Source organism: Callithrix jacchus, chromosome X (genome assembly GCF_049354715.1).
Source record: "Callithrix jacchus isolate 240 chromosome X, calJac240_pri, whole genome shotgun sequence".
NCBI classification, from domain to species: domain Eukaryota; kingdom Metazoa; phylum Chordata; class Mammalia; order Primates; family Cebidae; genus Callithrix; species Callithrix jacchus.
The window spans coordinates 126443573-126457974 of record NC_133524.1 but is presented as its reverse complement, the minus strand read 5'-3'; the positions used below and the strand labels follow the sequence as shown (position 1 = coordinate 126457974).

Sequence of the window (14402 nt, the reverse complement as noted above, 5' to 3'; positions counted from 1 at the left end):
TCTGGAACTCCTGGGCTCAAGGGATCCTCTTGCTGTGGCTTCCCAAAGTGCTGGGATCACAGGTGTGAGCCACCATGCCTGACCACCTGGTGGCTTTTAAAAACTAGATGCTTAGGTTCCGCCCTGACCGATTCAATGAAAATTTCTGATGGTGGAATCCAGGTATTGTTGTGTTTTTCTTTTTTCAATGCTCCAGGTGAATTTAGTATGTAGCCAGGGATAAGACACACTGCCTTAAAGTCTCGATCTCCTCCAGCGACACTCCTGATCAATATATTATGGGCACTGAGCTGACTGAATTGAGGCAAGCAAGTAGGCTAATTACAACAACAACAACAACAGCAAAAACGAACATGAGAGCCCTTTTTGCCTGTTCGCTTTGTAGAAAACTAGATTTAGGTCACATGTGTGACAAAGAAAACAACTGCCTTTTAAAGGCCCAAAGAAAGGACCTTTAAGTAGAATTATTTTCCTGCACTGCTGCTATATGGTCATCACTGTATCTGCTTAGGAGGCCAAGCTGCTTGGTCAAGTTTTCAAGAGCCTTAGTTCACCTGCTTTTCCATTTTTCCTTCCCCCACCATCTCAGGCAAGTGCCCAATTTCCAGGAAATTCTGAGCCTGTAGATTTGTCAAGCCTGTAAATTTACTAATCCAAATATGTCTCCAAAGGATGAGTTTTCCCAAGCCTAACATTGGGGCAGAGGCAGGAGGGTCTAAAAAATAATAATGGAACAAACACAATGGAAGATGGAGACAGATTCAATTAGGAAGGGAATGAAAGTGGAAATGATCTTCCAAATAAGAGCAATACCTTGGCTTTGAGACCCATTCCAAGATCCTAGTGACATCAATTGGATTGAGAGAATGTTTCAATCTTTTCTGATCTCAACTTCTTAAAGGCATTTTTGGAAAGTTACTATGCTTTTACAGTTTGACTTTGCCTGGTACAATAGTTTCCTCTATTGTTTAATCAGATACATTGGTTTGTACTTTTGCTGCCTCTGGAGTGCCTAGAATTCTTAGGCGTTAGGAATCTGTGTAGTGTTTGAGTCCTACCTTTCACAATGTAATGTAACATGATTTTAACTCTCATACAGTGCTATTTTGTTATAGAGACACTGTTAATGTTGAAAATGTTCATGGAATTGAATTCGGCTGTGGCATTCTTTTCAACTCAATCCATCACTTCGCAATCTCCTAGGAGCCCTGATTTGCTCTGTCAATGGTTTGTCACAGAGCATCTTCCTGAAATGAATTTACTTTTAAGTTAAAGATGATTAGAGTGCTTCTTCTCCAGGAGAGAATTATATTGCTATATTCTTTGGCAGGGAGAAAAACAACGTAGCATTAATTTTTCCAAGCTTTCTTTGAGTATTGTTAGAAGAATTGTTAGCTTAATCTAAGAGACTATAGTAACAAAAAGAATACTGTTATTAAAATGTAACATTTTCTAATAAAATTTTAAGGAGTTGTTTGGAGGAGGGAAGGGATAAGTAAAAGGAGAAAGCGAAGGAACCTATTAAGTATTTCTGGCCTTAGAAAACATGTTTGTCTTTTGTCAGTAAATGCTATAGATAAAATAAACCAAGTCTGAGACCTATTATGAAAATGCTTTTACCCCTTTTTAGGCCAATACTATGTTATTCTTCCTCTTAGACTATTATATTTTTTTCTGAATGAATTAATATCTTTTGACAAGCTTTGTTAAGAATACTTAGTAAAAGTCAAGTGTAAGCCATTTACTGGTGTTTCCTGGCAGCCTTTATGCCATGGTAAATAGAGACTGGATGCAGTTTTATTTTTTAGCATGGATTTATGAATATGCTTCCATTGGATTGTGCTTTTTCTCACACTGAAACCCACAAACATTGCAGGATTTTCAGGACTGTGCCTTAAGAATTTTTTCATGGAGTCATCTCAGACTCTTCTCAACTCCCAGATCCGATCATACATAAAATTCAGATGATTACGTTTCCTGAATGTTTCTGAAATCCATTCATTTATTTCCATCCCACTGCCACCATCTGAGTTCATGTGACTGTCATCTCTCCATTGTATCACTATGGTTTTCTTCTAACTGGTCTCTCTGCCTCTGGTGTCTCCTTACCTCCAGTGCATCCTTCATCCTGCCATAGGAGTGATCTTTCTAAGGCACAAATCAGATGGTGATAACCCCCCCACCCAGAACACACACACACACACACACACACACACACACACACACACAAACAAATATTAGAATAAACACTGTCCTACAATAAATGATCTGATAAGGCTCTGTGTACTCCCGTGGAGAGAGCTTTTGGGAGTTAGGTAAAAAATTCACTGAAGAGGTGACATTCAAGCAGAGTTTTGAAGGATGAATAAAAGTTCTCCAGGTAGAAAAAGCAAAAGTTACATGTCGAGCAGAGGGGATGGCATGTACAGAAGCACATAGACATGACAGGGCTTAGCATGCTTGAGACGTTTTGAGAATTTTGGTATGAGTGAAGTAAAGGGTACTTAGGGGAAGTGGCAAGAGATGAAGCTGGTACAGTAATTTGGGCCAGATTTTCTTTGTGTGTATCTGCCTTTCTTTCTGTTTGTTATCTTCTTGAGGAAACAAACCTATCTTATTAAGTCCTAAAATCCTCAAGCCTTACATACGGTCAAGGCACCCAAAGTGTTTGAATGAATTGGATAAATAAGGAGACAGACTATCAGTCAATATTAATTTATTGGTTTGTTTATTTCTATGTGTATTGAATACCTCAGTTGAAATCCAGACTGGAGCAAAACTAAGATCCTACTTATTCTTTTTTTTTTTTTTTTTTTTTGAAAAAAGAGAAAGAAAGAAAGAAGAAAGAAAGGAAGAAAGAAGAAAGAGAAAGAAAGAAAGAGGAAGAGAAAGAGAGAGAGAGAGAGAGAGAGAACGGGAGTCTTGCTTTATTGGCCAGGCTAGAATGCAGTCTAAAAATGGGTATTGAAAACCTCTTTTATGCCAATAATTGTGAGTTATTTTCTGCAGGCCTTTTCCTTTACAGTCATGCTATCTTCTCAAGGAGAGATTCTAGCTTTCCTAGTAATAGGTTGACTTCAGCTCAGTCAGGGATTTCTCTAAAGGAGTTAATCACTTTTCAACACCCTGTATTGATACCCCTATGAGGAATTGGTATAGGAAAAGTATAGATCTTTAAGAATGCATTAGCATATTACAGGAACCTCTGTTTTCTCCTCAGTGTTTAATTTCTCAGCCAACAGCAAGGGTTATTTCTCATACATTCTTGAAAAACTAGCCCAAATGGGGCTAAAAGATTAGGAATGCAGAAAGCATAATTCCAGAACATTAATGACACAGTAGAGCAAAATTCATAGGGTGAGAGCAAGGAGGGAAGATAAAAATTTGAACATGTAAATGAAGACTGACCGTATTTATGTACTTCTATCTTTAGGGAATGCTAAATCACAAACTCATCATTGGTTAATTAGAAGGTAATTAAAGTTGTAGTATAATGATTGGATAAATAGTTAATGAAGGCTGAATAAACAAAGAAAGGAAATCTGGTGAAATTAGTGTGTACATTTTGGGCAAAGCAAAGATACAAATGTTATTCATGCAGTGCATCAGTCTTAAAGGATACCAATATCCTTCTAGCATTAATTGATAAAATTAACTCTCCAAAGATCAAAATAATTCCAGCTCTCTCTCCTTCAAAACATCTTACACCAAAATGCAGATTTGACAGCAACTTCAATTTTCATTCACTCACAGCATGTGAAATTATTTTGCTGAACCTTGTTTACAACTTATTTACTGGCATCTTAAGAATCTATTAGCAGAAATTGGTGTTCTCTGTGTGTAGTAACTGTTCCTACTGAAAGAGCTGGTTCAGCCTAGGCTCCTGACCAGATCTGGCTGACAAGCTGGTTTTCAAAACCAGTGGAGTGGTTTCTGCAGGGAGAACTGTGCTTGCTTTTGATAATTGCCCAGCTTTATGAAATCAATCAGCCTGAAGGGAAGACCTCATTACAGATCCGACAAGATAGACTCCAATTTCAATACTAGAACAACTCTCTGTCCTCAGGCTCTGAAATCTGCAATTATTTATTTTATTTAGATAGAGACACCCATAATAGAGTACCTCTGGGCACATTCTCACGGAAGTACTCAACAGATAACCTAATGGTCAGTGTGTTAGGAGCCTGCCCTTTTCCTGTCACTCAGGTGGAAAATTGGTCAATAGGAATTACAGCATGGCCTAGAGCGAGCTCAAAGCAGGCACTGATGAATCACCATCTTCATAATCCCCTAACCCCAAAGATGTGGAGAGAAGGGTATTTGTTGTAACTGTTCCCAGGGCTAAACTACAGCAAAATAAGGCTTTCTCTTCTCAGTTCCTCTGAAGACTGCCAGACTTTATTCTAAGGAAAATGATAGATCACCCATCTCCCATCTGTCACTTTGAACTGTTCTATCAAATCAACATTTTTTGAACTTTTTTTCAATGAGAAATGTAATTTTGCTGTGTTTCCCAAGCATTGCATTGTACAGTGAAAAAGAGTCCTGAAGTGTTATTCTTGAAGTTCGAAATAAGTATTTTGCTTTTCTGTTCACAGAACACAAACACCTTAGCGGATTTAGTTCAGACTCTTCTGGAATAATTCACCCTTTACCAGGCCTGGGAGATGTCAGCCCCACAGAAAAAAACACAGATAACATTCTGAGTCTAGGAAAATATGGATTTAGAGAGAAATGGTACTTCTCTAGTCCAGCTATAGTGTCACTGCTAGCAGTTTTCTAATAGTATAGCACCCAGATGGAACAGAGCACTCCTGAAAGATTTGGGAGGGGGCATTTCCATTGTTAGGGGAAAATGTGGTTCTTTCATGCTGGAGAGTTCAAGGTAGTAATGAATATGGTTCAGGAAACATAGTTCAAGAAAAAAGCCATCACTGACTACTCCCAGCATTATTTATTCATGATTTACTTTAATAGCTTTATATTATTATGAAAAAGTAGGTTAGAAGAGGAATGCAAAGCCAACATCTTCCAAGCCATAAATAGAATGTAGCCTGGAGGCCAAAGGAACCACACTACTCAAATGTCCTTATTCCATTTTTGAGGCAAATTTATATAAACCCTTGATTGGGTTAGAAGGGTGTTAACATCTGTTTAGTGTCCAACACGTGCTAGACCTTAAACATACAATCCCTTATTTAATTTCCCTCACTTTACTGTAAGGGGCACATTATCATCCCCCATTTTACAATGTAGAAACAGTCTGATAGAGATTTCGTGACCTGTTTTATACACCTTATGAGTGGCACACTTAGTAAGTGGCACACCTAGTAAGTTGCAGATGTGGCCTTGAATGCAGGGCTGACTCTAGAGCAGCACTGCCCAGTAGAAGTTTCTGGGATGGTTGAAATGTTCTATAGCTCTGCTGTCCAATACAGCAGCCACTAGCTACATGTAAAACTATTGAGCGCTTGAAATGTGACTAGTGCAGCTGAGCAACTGAACTTTTCATTTTATTCAATTTTAATTAAAGAGCTACATGTGGCTAGTGGCTACTGTATTGGATAGCACATCTCTAGAGATTGCCTTTTCTTTTTGAAAAACTTTTAGTTTAAGTTTAGAGGTACATGTGCAGGTTTGTTATACAGGTCAACTTATGTCATGGGAGTTTTTTGTACAGATTATTTCATTACCCAGGTATTAACCATAGTACCCTTTGGTTATTGGTCTTAATCCTCCCCATCCTTCTGCCCTCCACCCTCAAGTAGGCCCTGTTCCCCTCTATGTGTCCATGTGTTCTCATCATTTAGCTCCCACTTACAAGTGAGAACATACAGTATTTGGTTTTCTGTTCCTGTGTGAGTTTGCTAACTATAATGGCCTCCAGCTCCTTCCATGTTCCTGCAAAGGACATGATCTTGTTCTTTTTTATGGCTGCTTAGTATTCCATGGTGTATATGTACCACATAGCAATGACATGGAATCAACCTAAGTGCCCATCAATGGTAGACTGGATAGAGATTGCCTTTTCTTAAGTGTAGTTTGTAAAATGGGATACATAACCTGATGTATGTAGAACGATTAACAGAAGATCCATATGCGGGATCTCTTTTATAGTATTTTCTCAGCTAAGGGCCTTGGTCAATGGAAGGACTGTTTTGCCCCTCAGAAAGAGAGAATGAAATTATGCAGATGCAAGATTAGGAATAGAGTGTGTGATTGTCTGCCACCACTCCCCAGGCTTCAGGAATTCTAAGATGGAGAAGATACCAGGAATGCTGAAGGAACCCATAAACCTTGCTTCCTTCTTCCTTTTATAACAACTCCAGCAGCAGATCAGCTCATGTTTGGGGTGGGAAACACAACTACAGATACACCTTGACTTATGATAGGGTTACATCCCGATAAACCCATTGTAAATTGAAAATATCATAAGTCAAAAATCTGTGACTGACTGGGAGCCACAGTTGACTGCTGCTGCCCAGCATGATAAGAGAAGTATGGTTTCTACTGAATGTCTATCGCTTTCACATCATAAAGTTTAAAAATCATAAGTTGAACCATCATAAGTCAGAGATTATCCATGCTATATCCCAAATTGTAGCTGAGTTCAGTTTAATACTCATTTCTGGAGTGCTCACAATAGTGCAAGGTACTGTGCCACATCTTGGGGGCGGAAGGACTAACAAATGACTGAGGCATAAAGTCTGTCCTCAAGGAATTTACCACTAAGTGGGGGTGGGGTAAGGCAGGAGGGAAGGTAGGCTAAGACAGAATACCCAAAGAACTACAACACAAGACATGGTCTAGAAAGCTCAGGAAAAGTATAGGTTAACATTCAAGGAGAGCCGGAATAGTATTTTATAATTGAAAAGGCCTGAGGCTGGGCAGGGTGGCTCATGCCTATAATCCCAGCACTTAGGGAGGCAGAGGCAGAAGGATAGTCTGAGCCCAGGACTTACCTGCCTGGGCAACATAGTGAGACTCTGTTCACAAAAAGGAAAAACAAAAAGCCGGAATTCCTTGTGTGACCTTGGGAAATTTACTTCAACTCAGTAAGTTTCCCATTCCTTGTGATAAAATGAGAATAATAATTAGAAAATAAAATAAAGGGATAATGTTTGTAAACAGACATATTCAAAACAACCAATGAATAGTAGTTCCCCTGACGGCTACTGTCTCTGTTGCTATGTATTTGTTGGTTTGGGTAGAGGTAAATAAGGAAAGACACCATGAAAGAAATAGCATCTGAGATAAACCCAAAGGAAGGACATTGTTTTAAATATTGGAAATTAAGAAGCAGGTGGAGGAGCAGTGCGAGCCAAAGGTATGGAGGTAGGAAAGTACTGGGTGGATTCAGTGAATGCCGTAGTCCCATTTTGCTAGAGTGCCATCCCTTTCGACTCAAAGTGTGATTCCAGCACCAGCAGGATTAGCATCATCTGGGAATTTATAAAAGCAGACCACAACTCAGATTTAGTAAATCAGAATCTGCATTTTTACAAGAACCTCAGGGAACACATGTCCATATTAAAAAGTTTGAGAAGTATTGGGGTAGAGTATAAGCTAGGGCATAGTGGGAGACGAGGCCTGAAATGGATGCAGCCTTGTTATGGGAGACTTCAGTGCCTTGATCAAGTAGTTTGGGGAGTCACTAAAAGTCTGAAGGATCACTGCCAATGAAAATTGGTCTATGACCTGTATCCCACCTTGAAAATGGCAACTTAAAGATCAATTTGGCTCTGATAGTTTTTGTGTGCCCCTTAGTGCTTCCAAAAAGGACTTTTACCTTTTCTTTCTCACTTCTTCCTCATTACCTTTACTTACCCATTAATTGTAACTCATACAATTGCTTCAGCTAAATTAGTTAGAATATTGAACTCATGAAATTGACAAAGTAGGTTTCGTTTGTTTGACATCAGTTAAGACCTGGCACTGAGAAATGTCCAATTATTTTGGCTGCTAAGGCCTGGGGCTGAAGAGTAATATTGTAATCCATAGACCAGTGTCTTTTGGACTTTGTAAATATTCCCTCAGAAGTAGCAGGTGGAACAGCTGGGTAATGAGAGCTGCAAATATGGAGTCAGAGGTTTTGAGGCCTGATTGAGGGAGCAGGAAGGGTGAATGAAAGTGACGCGGGGCTTCCAGAGATAGATACATCCTACAAAACACCTGCCAGAACGTTAAGGACCTGGCCATTATTTTAACCCCTCATTTCTCCAAAAGTTTTGAATTGAAAACTGATTTGGAGACCCTCATCTCCCAAGATGGAGTCCCATATCCGATTTTAAACTGACGTCATTTGGGAAATAAGACTTAAGTTATAGAAATTTGTTTTATAGACAAATTAGCTAGACTGTTCTTATTGCCATGTACTGTTATTTATTTTTCAACATTAATTTCTGTCTTGAGATTGTTGCCTTAATTCGAATTTATCAGATTTCTCAAGTCTTTAGCCATTTTCTTTTAAAGTGAACTAATCCAGGGTGGAATTGTATTTCTTTTCGCTAGGGATATACAGTCTTTGAGCCACATCTGCAGATAAAAAGTGGCATGCACTCACAGGGTCACATTTTGGTATTACAACCTGGGCCAATCATTAAAAGTGTTAGATTGCACCGTGAAAGTTGGTCCTAATTTGACCTGATAGTGGACAGCTATGTAAAGTGAATTGTGACAGTAACTGTTACAGCAGCTGGGCACAAAGAGATTATTGATCTTCTCACACAAGAATCATGAAAATTCTTTAGTGCTTTCCTCAAAGCCCACGAATCATTTGCATCAATATGGCAGACATCATTGCGTGTGAACTCCTTGACCTGCAGATTGGAGTATTCACTGAGAATCACACTTCATTCTGAGATGTTTAACCCCCTAGTTCCATTAGATGAGAAATGTCATTCTCCAAGGAACCTCACCCCTACGGTTTCCCAATATACATACTTTCTAAAGCCTCCTCATATGTGTTATGGAGTCAGATAATCTGTATTTCAACATGACATGAAATAACAGCTGGTCAGCTGTCTGCACCAGTCCACTTGGTTTTAGATGAGATTACGTTACCACATGAATTTCTTTATTGTGAACATAAGATACAGAAATAGTAAAAATCTGTAACACCAATGTTTATTATCTATTTGTTTTTATTTTAACAATTGTGTTTCCCTTTGGACAAACTGTACATTTTGTGGGCTGAAGGGATGAGGAGACAAGATGTGAGAGAAACGAATGAAGTACAAGGTGTTATTAAGTTTATCCTCAGGAATAAAAGGGCAAAGACTGTGAGGAATGCATAAGACTTTGGACGATTTCTGACTTTGTTAGTTATCTGTTACTCTCTCTCATTTGTTTTTCTTACAGTGATTATCAGTAGAAACCTTAAAAAGTTAGACATCCTATGTCTTCATTTTAGCTAAGAGAAGCAAGAAGCAGCTTTAGGGAAATAAGAGGATCTCCCAAAATAGAGTAGGTGATAGTTTTTAAAAAGTAAGGAAGGAAAGTTGAATGCCTAGGAGCCCAGCAAGGAATGGGTCCCATGCTAAGAAGTGCCCCTGGATTTAGGCCTGTCAGAAATTCTATAGATAAAATTTCTGTGTTATAGAAGAATAAACTAGATAACCTCAAAACTTTATTCCAAATCTAATATTTTTCAGTTTCATTATATCTAAAAAAAATGGTAGAAATTGCTTCCATAAGAGATTTAAAGATGAATTCTGTAGTTTGGGTGAAAATTATAATATGGTAGTTGCCAGTATTTTTCCATTTATGTTATAATTGAAATTTCAGCAATAAGAGTTCTTGGAATTAAAGTGGTGGTTTTCTTTTTTAGTATTTAATCATTTTAATGGGGCTAGTTTAAGTAAAATAGCATTTGACCTGGGTCATATATACATGACACACAAAAGAACCTTTAAATACCTATTGATTTACTGATTTACTGGTTTATTTGGTCCTGTCTTATGGAAGAAATGAAACAAAACAGTAAAAGTAGTTAGGAAGCACTGGTGTCATAGGATTTTGCTGTTTCTATCATCCCTGCTCTTGAACTACAAATCTTTGGAGACTGTATTGGGTATTGGATGATATAAAATAGGCCGGGCGCGGTGGCTCAAGCCTGTAATTCCAGCACTTTGGGAGGCCGAGGCGGGTGGATCACGAGGTCAACAGATTGAGACCATCCTGGTCAACATGGTGAAACCCCGTCTCTACTAAAAGAAATTACAAAAAATTAGCTGGGCATGGTGGCGCGTGCCTGTAATCCCAGCTACTCAAGAGGCTGAGACAGGAGAATTGCCTGAACCCAGGGGGCGGAGGTTGCGGTGAGTTGAGATTGCGCCGAGTTGAGATTGCGCCATTGCACTCTAGCCTGGGTAACAAGAGCGAAACTCCGTCTCAAAAAAAAAAAAAAAAAATGTGGGTTTGTGTTCAGTGAGTCAGCTTACTGAGTAAGATGTCCCTCCTCCATATAAGATCTTTCTCCGTAAAAAAATAAGGCCTGAAATTTTGTACTGAATTGTCAGAATTTTCACATATCTGGATTATATATGAGGTGGATACACAGAACATACTTGAAATCTCAGTCTTATATGGTGACAAAAATCTGTACATTTGTGTGATTAATAAAATACCTAAATCCCTAAGTACCCCTATGGTTCTAAATAAAGGGAAAGCATAATTATAATAAAATGTCTATGGCTGAACACCTTTAACTCATTAGATTTTTCTCCCCTGGATTCCTTCAACTTTTAGAAAAAGGTGCAAACAGGAATGAAAAGGTTCAATGAGAAAAGTAGGGTACATCTTTGGATCAGGGCAGATGCAGAACAATCTCCTCACATTACATATCAGTAATTCTAGAAATTAAAAATGGAAATTCAATATTGTAATAGTAATAGTTAATACTTATTGAACATCTACTATATGCCAAATGTTATGCTGAATCTTCTACATATATAATCTCATTTAATATTTTTAGCAGTCTTATGAGTTAGGTGCACTTATTAACATCCTTTTGCAAATTGTGGCTCTGAAACTGTAAAATCCTTAGTCATCTACTTAATAAGGCAGACAAATGGACTAATATATTATTCTGTAAAATGATCAAATGCAAAACAAAATAAAAAGTTTTTCTGATTAACCATCATTAATCAGAACCTCCTAATCCCTGAGTATTCCTTTTAATCAACATTTCATCATTCTGCAATATAGTAAATCAAATGATGGAGATGCATTTAGAATCTAATTATTTTAAGTAATGTTGATATAATCAGCATCAGAACTTTTAGTTTATGGCATTAATTCTTGATTATCAGCTGTCAAGTCTTTACCCTAATTACAGGAGTTAAAAGAATGAGTCATCTACCCCCATTCAATTAAGGATTAATTCATTCATTCGGCACTCAAGGTATGGTGCTAGGCACCAAGAATACAATTGTGGGAGGGAGAGAGAGAGAGGTTTCCTTTTTAGAAAAGCTTTCAAGTTTATAGGGGAAAAGTTTGTTTTAATTCACTCAGAATAATGTCATTCTCATAAACATGTATTTGTTTATTTTTGCCACAGCCTTAGGCATGTTATCACTCTTCTACACACATTATGAAACCAAAACTAAGAGAGACTACATGACTTGCCAAAAGCTATCAACTAGTAAAGGATAACCAGGATTTGAATCCTAGTTTGTCCAGATCTTTCTGCTATGCCATTCTATCTTCCAGGGAACTTGTTTGGATCAGTATATTGCAGAAAGAATTTCCAGGAAAAGTTTTGGACTAGTATATTAATCATATTTGACTCTGGGACTAATCAGGTCCAAGAACAATCTTCATTTGTAAATAGAATAATTATCTAGTCTTCTTTTTAAATAGTCTTGGTCATGACCTCAATTTTTTTAGTACATAGCAATTGATGTTTGCTTCTTTAGTTCTAATCATCGTAGGGATTTAATAGGACATGTATATGATGCAGTGAACAGTTGGCTTAAGATACAGAAGCAAGTTTAATTATTTCACTGCAGTTTCTCACATGATGTAAGAGAGAATGTTTGACAAGTCCCAGAAGACATTTAATGGAAGTGATCCAAATGGAGTCTGATTGCTGAAAAACAGTACTTGTTATGTGGACTGAAAACATTAGCAAGATGATACTCTTTATTAGAAATAATAATTTAATGTCATTTTATTAGAATCTTAGCATTCATTTTGTTGAAATTTGATTGACCTATAGCTGACTGGATTTCGAGGTTTTTTTTTTAATTGACAATTTCCAACATTACCTCAAGAATTGTACAGCTATGGGCCATAGAAAATTTGGGAGTTAAATAATGAGGTATATCAGGCCAACCTGATTTCCCCCCTTTGATAGGAATCCCCTGTTTGATAGGATAGAACCAGTGGAGAAAGGCTTACAGGAGATGTCTTAACTTTGAGCTTTAAAAAACTTTTGACTTCACATTTCATGAAGTTTTAATTGAAACACTTAAAATTCCAGGTGCTACTGCCAGAGGAGTAGGAACTGTCTCTGCTCGCCCCTGCTGAACCGTGTAAGACTTGGAGAGTAGAAAATGCCTTTTGCCATTTTATATGGTGCAGCAGTGACAAGTAAAGTGACCATGCTTCTAATACTATTTGAAGTGAATGAGATCAACATTACCAAAACCTAGATCATAACTCCCCATCACTCCAGCTGCTAAATAACCCCTTGCAATGTCTATATATTTGTTTCCTTTTCTCATTTGCCGTAGAGTTATGGTTTTCTTTTTTTTTAGAAACCTCTATATTACTGTTGGAAGTGACTTTGACACAGGATAGTCTCATGATTATGTCTGCCTCAGTTCAACATACTTTTTAATGAAAGAATGGAAAAATGTCAGGAGATAATCCAAGGAATACAAAGCAAAGCTTTTTACAAGGATCAGTGGGTCCAACCATAGCCACATTTAATGAGGGTCCTATCTCCTTAAGGAAGGAAGTAGAAGGCAGTTGCTAGCTTATGCCCAAAAAATGTTAAGTTGCCACAGAAACAGGAGGGATCTTACAAATGACAGAGCCACTGTCTTACATTTTAATTCTGTACTTACCAAAAGGATTTGTAAAAATTACGGAAGACAACTGTCTTTAAGGAATTCACTCGTTATTTCTAGGCTCTTAAGATTTAAAAGGTTTTCCACTAGTGGCTCACATAATAAAATCTGGAGATGATCCCAGTCCTTAATGGAGTCTGGACTTTGGCTTTCTTTTTCTTCTTTAGGATTGAACCAGCTGCCCTTTGACCCTGCCAACAACAACGAGCCCCTGCAGTTTGGTAGTGCCAGTGGCCCTCTGGTCACAGAAGGCCTCATTGAGAATGGAGGGGAATCAAGCAAGAAAAGAAAGAGAACAAATACTCCTTCAGGTAAGCTAGGTGATAATGCACTGTCTTAAGTCAGTGCCAGAGTTAACATTTTCCCAGAGCCTAGTATGTGGCAGGTCACATACTGTGCTAGGACGTATTGTAAGAACTGCAGAAATGAGAAAGAGTTCCCCTGTCCTCATAGAACTCATTATGGGATTGAAGGAGGGAAAAAGCACATATACGAATCACTCTGATAATTAGATAGAGTATCATCAGCGCTGTGGTAAATGTGTTAAGGGCAAAAAACTGACGAGAGTACAAATGAAGAAGAGTTTAATTCCGCCTTAGGGATTATAGAACACTTCATGGCAGATGTGCCTTTTTTAGCTGATTCTTGAAGAATAGGTAGGCTTCAGACAAGAGATGAGTAAAGAGTATCGATTTAGGTAGAAGGAATTGCATGAGTGAATGGCTTCACTGTGCATTTGTCTTGGTGTGTATAAGCGGCAGGCCATCCTCTCTTTTACTTCTAATACAGATAACTACATATATTTGCATCTCCCCACCTTCACCCCATTCCCCTCAATACACACTATGCCTACATGCTTTATGCCCTTACAATTCTCTCAGAACAGTTGGCAAACAAATTCTTCTAAACCTTCTGTAAGAGCCCAACTGAATTTCTAGCCTCCCTTGCAATTTCTCCTACCCCAATCCCTCATGTCCCATTAGCCTATTCTCATCTTAATTTTTTTTTTCCAAAAGGAGTAAAGAAATAATAGGAGGCCATATCTTAACTGATCATTTGATATTTTATAATTTTATCTCTTTGTTGCATGGTTATTCATTTGGAGGTAGAATCTGTAATGTATGGAAACTGATCTGAGATTTGGGGATGGGCCTAACAGACGTGTTCATCGTTTTTTTGTTTGTTTTGTTTTTTTACTATTTTTACTTTCAGCTTATGAAATGGAGCATGTTTGCAAACATCCCATACTGACTCTTAGATCATAGATCTCTGCTTATAAATCAAGATATTTGTTAAATATCAGTTTGGAAAATGAAAATACAATAA

The 14402-nt window shown here is 37.9% G+C and overlaps 1 protein-coding gene across 12 annotated transcripts in view; it reads left to right on the top strand.

The window, feature by feature from the left end:
- ENOX2 (ecto-NOX disulfide-thiol exchanger 2) overlaps positions 1–14402 on the top strand; it is a 290714-nt gene that overhangs the window by 110195 nt on the left and 166117 nt on the right. For 9 of the 12 annotated variants that reach the window (XM_078363075.1, XM_035289389.3, XM_078363070.1 and 6 more), the window contains one exon: positions 13244–13387. The exons of the other annotated variants lie outside the window; for them this stretch is intronic. Coding sequence is in view for 2 of the 9 variants with exons in the window: in XM_035289386.3 (XP_035145277.1) it covers positions 13244–13387 (144 nt within the window). In the remaining 7 variants the exon portion in view is untranslated. The remainder of the gene's footprint in view (positions 1–13243; positions 13388–14402) is intronic. 12 annotated transcript variants of the gene reach the window in all.